Source organism: Portunus trituberculatus, chromosome 50, assembly GCF_017591435.1.
Source record: "Portunus trituberculatus isolate SZX2019 chromosome 50, ASM1759143v1, whole genome shotgun sequence".
Lineage (NCBI taxonomy): Eukaryota > Metazoa > Arthropoda > Malacostraca > Decapoda > Portunidae > Portunus > Portunus trituberculatus.
Window position 1 is genome coordinate 11,838,893 of NC_059304.1, and position 7,500 is coordinate 11,846,392.

The 7,500-nt window shown below is 47.9% G+C and overlaps 1 protein-coding gene across 1 annotated transcript in view; it reads right to left on the reverse strand.

Moving 5' to 3' along the window:
* The window catches only part of LOC123499978 (homeobox protein slou-like), a 28,570-nt gene extending 23,549 nt beyond the window's left edge, over positions 1-5,021 (reverse strand). Inside the window, exon 1 of the mRNA XM_045248520.1 lies at positions 4,043-5,021. Coding sequence (XP_045104455.1) covers positions 4,043-4,259 — 217 coding nt within the window. The 5' untranslated portion in view covers positions 4,260-5,021. The remainder of the gene's footprint in view (positions 1-4,042) is intronic.
* Positions 5,022-7,500: the final 2,479 nt, after the last annotated feature.

The following is a 7,500-nucleotide window of genomic DNA, read 5'->3' on the forward strand; positions in this document are numbered from 1 at the left end:
GAGCGCTGTTCTGTGCTGTGTGGAGGTAAGTCGATGTTATTGAGAGATTATTAAATTTCGTAACGGGTTAAGACTTATTGGTATTACTTGGCTTAGTTTGACTTGGCTTGGCTTAGGCATGATATGGTATACAGGAGCGAGTTACTAGTGATCACACACACACACACACACACACACACACACACACACACACACACACACACACACACACACACACACACACACACACACACACACACACACACAGAAGTAAGTGTCTGCATCTGAGTAATATTCGATGATATTGACTTGTGTTATGAAGAGGAGGAGGAGGAGGAAGAGGAGGAGGACGAGGACAAGGACGAGATTATGGGGAAAGGAAAAGAATATTGAGAAGATGATGAAGAAGAGGAGGAGGAGGAGGAGGAGGAGGAGGAGGAGGAGGAGGAGTAGAAGGAGGAAGAGGAGAAGGACGAGACCGAAAAGATGGAGACAGGAGAAGAATATAAAAAAAGAAGAAGAAAAAAAGAAGAGATGGGGGAGGAGGAGGAGGAGGAGAAGGAGGAGGAGGAGGAGGAGGAGGAGGAGGAGGAGAAGGATGATGATGATGATGATACCTTCTTATCATCTAGCAGAGGCGGAAAATTCTCTCTCTCTCTCTCTCTCTCTCTCTCTCTCTCTCTCTCTCTCTCTCACTTATGTAGAAATCTTAGTAATCATTCCCAAAAACAGCAAAAAACATTCTTAAAAACCTTTGTAGCTTCAACTATAGGCTTTGGGAGGTAATGGGGGTGCGTTGCTGAGGGTGTATGATAGTGTGTGTGTGTGTGTGTGTGTGTGTGTGTGTGTGTGTGTGTGTTATTTGTTTGTTGGGCGCGCTGTGCCCCTTCAACGTGCCCCTTCAGTCGGCAGTCACTCACGGCACACCCACACGCAAACTCGCTTCACTTTTTCCCGCTTCTGTTAATGTTAAAGGTGAGCTGTATGTGTGTGTGTGTGTGTGTGTGTGTGTGTGTGTGTGTGTGTGTGTGTGTGTGTGTGTGTGTGTGTGTGTGTGTGTGTGTGTGTGTGTGTGTGTGTGTGTGTGTGTGTGTGTGTGTGTGTGTGTGTGTGTGTGTGTGTGAGTAAACTTGCATCAGTAAATATGGAAATTATCATATATTGCTCTCTGTATTCTGGCGTAGGTAAACAACGGTGCTCTATTGGTGTGTTTGCGACAACAAATAACTGTGTGTGTGTGTGTGTGTGTGTGTGTGTGTGTGTGTGTGTGTGTGTGTGTGTGTGTGTGTGTGTGTGTGTGTGTGTGTGTGTGTGTGTGTGTGTGTGTGTGTGTGTGTGTGTGTGTGTGTGTGTGTGTGTGTGGGCAGTGGTGGTTGTGGAATACGATCCTATACACACACACTTACAATTACACCTACATGAGTACATATATACATTATATTGAATATTAGTGTTATTGTCTTCACTCTGTTGTCCTCTCTCTCTCTCTCTCTCTCTCTCTCTCTCTCTCTCTCTCTCTCTCTCTCTCTCTCATTTGGCACAGGAGAAAAGTAGGAGCGTAATAAAAATCGCTATGATAAGGTAGACTTTCTTTATCATCATCATCATCATCATCATCATCATCATCATCATCATTTCATTATTTTGTTCTTCATTATTTCGTATATATTTTCCCTCAAATGATTTCCTGGCCTCGTCTCTGTGTCCCGTACTCTTTATCTAAATAACCCAGACATGTGAAATACCGATCCGTGGCGGTGCATCTACTGTCACTTTTAGTATCACATCACACAGTCATTCCCCATCTATTCTTAAAGCCAGCATCTGAAATCCCCTCGCCTTTAACTCTGCCCGCGGCGTTATATAGAACCTGCGAGGGGAGGGGAAGAATAGAAGCAGAGTTACATGTGTCTGGATTGGCAGGGCGTGTGTGTAGCCTGTATGTATTCTTGCACATGAAGGAAACTCTATATGTATCAATTTCCTTGTCATTTTGAAGCAGTTTTATGGACATTGTAAACAGACAGAAGCAGAATTACGTGTATTTAGTATGGCCGGAGAAGCAGAATTACGTGTATTCAGTATGGCCGGCAGGGCGTGTGTGTGTGTGTGTGTGTGTGTGTGCGTGTGTGTGTGTGTAACCTGTATATATCCTTGCATATGTATAAACATCCTCATCATTTTAAAGCAGTTTTGTGCACATGGCAGGCGAGGTATGCGACAGGCTCTCATTGCTTCAAGGAGAACAACCGAGTGAGCGAGAAGCGAGCTGTGCCACAGGGAGTCCACCTGATAACATGGGTACACCGAGGACTGTCAACAAAGGCTGGTTCTTTATGGCCTCCCTGACAGCCTGGCGCAATGTTACCAGCTCACCATCACGTCGGCCGTCCTGTCACCGCGCGTCACGACTCTATATACTGGCCACTTGTGAAGATGAATGATAATTCTAGTTTTATAGCGCTCGGCTTTCCTGTTGCCGTCCATGTCATCATAGGTTTGTGTGTGTGTGTGTGTGTGTGTGTGTGTGTGTGTGTGTGTGTGTGTGTGTGTGTGCTCGTTTGTGTATCTATGATGCTCTCCACTCTCCCCATGGTCTAGGAGTTGGATATGGGCACAACAGTCATTTGCTGTGCCCCGATGTTTTCCGTGAAGCTGGTCATTCAGGGGTGCGTGGGAGCACAAGACTTATTACCTAAACGCGACACGCTAATGAGACTACATCACACAACTTGGCTGCTGTCTTCTCGTTTTCTATTCCTTCTTTTCTAGTCGGCTGCCTCTTCTCCGTGCACTATTCCACCCTTAATGTGACACCGTTGGAGACGAAGAAAAGTCTACCAGCACTGTGACTCTCAAGGCGAACTGTTGCTCAGGTTATGGTTCCTTTGGCAAAACTTTCGAGCTTCAGTTACATAGCTCTGTTTCTTTTCAAAAGGCAGTTGCGTGGGGGACTAATGCGTGTAGTGCAGAGGCGATGTTTCGCTGACCTTAATTTCAAAAGGATTAATTGTAAGATAAAAGAGAAAGAAAACAGAGAAAGAAAACGTAACAAAGATGGATCAGGGCCTCGGAAACCTCCCCTTCCCTCAGCGCTCCTGGAAATTTACTTTAGTCTTTCTTTTTAACGGAGAAGTTGCCTCAGTGAACCTATCTGCGCCTCTGCCCTAGACTTGTCCCAAACTCACGTACGTACTGTAATTTGGATCAATCCTGTGCGAACACTTGCTTCCACTTCACCGCCCAGCATGTCATTTCGTGACCTCCCATGTCCTCCACGCACCCCCTTTCATCATTCATCCTTCTACCCTCTCTTCATTCGCCTTTCATCTTCTGCTTCCATTTATTTCTCATCTTCGTTCTTCTCTCTCATTACTACAGTGTTCATTATGTTAAAATTCATCTCCTTCACCTGCATCTGAACCCGTCACTATTACCACCAATCTCATCACCATTATAGACACCATTACCATTAACATTAGCAGGAAAGCATCCCCCATCACCAAGATCCAGGTAACACCATTGCAAACACTCTAATGTATATGACACAATCACGCCCTGTCACCGCTGTCCATCACTGTCACTGCCCACATACTCGTCACCACCACCACCACCATCACCATCACCACCACCACCACCACCACCACCACCACCACCACCACCACCACCACCACCACCACCACCACTATGTCTCCCTCGCCGTGCAGAACGCCTCAGTGACATATTGACACATATTTTCAGGTCTCTCGCCTTGAACAAAGAAAACATTGAACAAAAGAGAGACAAACAAAGAAAGTATGCATTATGCTCTGAGAAAACAAGACCAACAATAAGAACACACACACACACACACACACACACACACACACACACACACACACACACACACACACACACACACACACACACACACACACACACACACACACACACACACACACAGCAACAACTATAGATGAAGAAAATCAATTAGTCGTTACAAATGCATAAACATGACTTACTACTTTTCTCGAGCATATTCCACCCCTTCCTGCTCCGCTTCACCTCCCGCCCCAGCACTCACCCGTGTACTCGTAGATGCCCGGGCAGATCTCCTCCAGCTGTCGATCTTGTCCCTCCACCGTCAGGAAGAGGTTAGGCAAAGTGAAGCGCCTCATCTTCACGTCCGTGCTCGTGGTGGTGGTGGTGGTAGTGGTGGTGGTTGTGGGCCGTGGATTTAATGGGGGCAGGGTGGAGGGGGCCTCATCTCCCCCTTCCGCGGGAGCCGCGCTAGAGCACATGGTCTTGTCGGCCGCCTTGCCCAGGGGCGGCTCTACTTTTACCGCACTATCCACGGCGAGGCGTGGACATTCTCATCCCGTGGAAGGACAGACGCGCGGGAGTCTGGTGTGTTGGTGTGCGAGGTGTGGCGTGTGCCGAAGTTGATTGAAAGTATTTGTAGGCTGAGGTAGAGGTGTTACTCCTTGGGATGATAGAAAGAGAGAGAGATGACGGGGGGAGAGGTTGGTGGGAGTTGCAGGGGCAGGGTGAGGGATAGTGAGGGGAAGTAAGGGGATGGAATAAAGTCACCAAGAGGGAGGATGAGGATGCTTGGAGGTCACCAGGTGAGGGATGTGTGATAGGCGGCAGAAGCGTGGCAGTGACTCATGGCGACGTGAACACCGTTTTTCTTTTGCATTCTCGCTGTTTCACTTTCGCAGTGTCTGGTGTGCGGAACACCAAGAGATGGTGAATATCTCAGACAAGAAGCTTTGCTGTTCACTATTTTCCCTCACGCATGATACATCGTCGCCTGGATGCTGTGCTCACAAGCCCGTCCCGCACTCACCCCACAGCCCGCCCCACGGCGCGTCGCTCCTGAAGCACAGCGCTTCCCGTTTTGTGACTGTCTCTCTCTCTTTCACCGTAAAGTGTAGCCGCTGATGAGAACCTGCGGGGCGGAGGCGCTGCTCGCTCCTCTGTCCCTGTCGGGAAAGTGGTGGCGGCGGTGGAGGCGGCGGCGATCGACGGGCGACACACACTTGTTGAGCGTCCTGCGCCGACTGCCGCCCGCGCTACCCCAGACCCGCCCCGCCCTCGCTTACAGCCCCAAACTGTGTGAGCGGGACGCGCACCGCCCCTCGCCTCTTCTTGCACCTCAGGGCACCTGTTGGACTTTGTCTCCCAGGATCGCGGCGACCCTCACACCATGGACACTCAATCTAGTTGAAATATACAAGTGTCTTTCATTCTACATGCAGTACACGCGCCAAGAGTCAAAGAGTGGTCCTTTGCATGCACCCTCCGTGGTGAAATGAATCAAAGATAAAAGAGTATTCTGAAAATGCCAAAACCTTTAGGGATACCAATGAAGGAAGAAGAATACAAGTATGGACCCTCTCCTTAACTACACAATAAGTTATAAGGCATCTCAAACAGTTTATATAGAAGAATCGAAAACCTGTTATGCCTCAGTGAATGCAGCGCTGAATGCCGCCATCCTCACGGCGGGACGCACCAACCCAGGCAGGACATCAAAGGCAGCACGGCGCTGCACTGCAGGGAGAGCCAGAGAACAGGAGAGGAAGGGCACACCCTAGTACTGGAAATTGCATTTTTGCACTGTAGAACAATGAAAGACAGAAGGTATACGATGTTATGTACGTTACACTATATTACTTTCATCATCACCCTCTTCTGCAAACTTACGCTGCTTGGAGGCCGACTGTTATCTCTATTTCTGTGGTCAAAGTCTTTCTCGCTGATCCACACGAAGGTAAAGGAAGGATGGACAACCAGACACCAGCCATTGTATTCCCAAGGTAGTCATTGTCAGGAGTTTGCAGCACTTACTTTCATTGTATTCTGCATTTTTTCTCCAATTTTTAGTCCTCTGATCCTCCACAACCTGACCGAGGGAGATTGCCAGGACGACAGGTACTAAGAAACGGGGGTGAAATTATGTACACGAAAATAAACTACGTAATAGGTATCAAATTAAAACGATGAGTGGCGAATGTGTGTGTGTGTGTGTGTGTGATTCCCCTCGGTCGTCCTAGTCAGTCTTCCCCATTACGGAGCGAGCTCAGGGCTCATAGACCGATCTTCGGGTAGGACTGAGACCACATAACACACTCCACACACCGGGAAAGCGAGGCCACAACCCCTCGAGTTACATACCGTACCTACTTACTGCTAGGTGAACAGGGGCCACTTATTAAGAGACTTGCCCATTTGCCTCGCCGGCATTCGAACCCGGCCCTCTCGATTGTGAGCCGAGCGTGCTAACCACTGCACTATGTATACGTGGTGTGTGTGTGTGTGTATTTTTTTTTTTTTTTATACGGTAAGGCCTATAGCGCCTGTAGGCACACTTGAAGAGTGTATGCGCCCATTAGTGGCGCAGGCAATTTTATTTATAGTGGTACCCATATTAGGGCCCATATCACCACCCAAGCTCACCTTGAGTGTAACCACCTAGAACCTGGGTATCATGGTGACATGTAGGTAACTTTAAACCACTCGACAAATGACAAAGTGTTTTAAGGCTGTACGTGGTGGGATTGGAACCTACGCGTGGACGTCTGCCCGATCCCACGCTCACCACCTTATCCACTACGCCACCGCCTACCTATTTACTGCTAGGTGAACAGGGGCCACTCGTTAAGAGACTTGCCCATTTGCCTCGCCGCTTACCGGAATTCGAACCCGGCCCTCTCGATTGTGAGTCGAGCGTGCTAACCACTACACTACGCGGTGTGTGTGTGTGTGTGTGTGTGTGTGTGTGTGTGTGTGTCAGAGCAAGGAGGAGGTAAGCGCCTTCTGGTTATAAATCTCTGATGGGAAAAGTTGGAACGTCGTGTCTCGTGAATCATGAAAAGACGAAACTCCACCTGCGGAAGTTTATTGAGTGACGCCGCGCGCGCGCGCGAGAGAGAGAGAGAGAGAGAGAGAGAGAGAGAGAGAGAGAGAGAGAGATTCTTAAATAAATGGAATGGGGAATCATTAGATGAGGAGTTTTTTGAGTGACTGAGTGAGTGAAAGAAGGAAGGAAGGAAGGAAGGAAGGAAGGAAGGAAGGGATAAATTTGTGAGTGGATAAATGATTGAGTGGTTGATGACATACTAAGTGTGAGTAACTGAGTGAAATTGTAATAATAACTAATGAAACACGCCATTTCTTACTCATCCACTCACTCACTCACTCACTGGTCTACGCAATCCTGTCTGCTTAGGAAATGTCCGGCAAACTAACATTGTATTTCTACCCAAAATCCTTTAAAGATGCCGGGTAGTAACAATATCACGTCCAGCAAATGAATAATGGTTCTGTTCTCTCTCTCTCTCTCTCTCTCTCTCTCTCTCTCTCTCTCTCTCTCTCTCTCTCTCTCTCTCTCTCTCTCTCTCTCTCTCTCTCTCTCTCTCTCTCTCTCTCTCTCTCATTACTTGTTAGTTTTAGATGAAGATTATTGCGTTGGTCATAATATAATTCTTCTCTGTTGAGTATAAATGTTTATAAATGAACACGAGTGATTAAATGGCG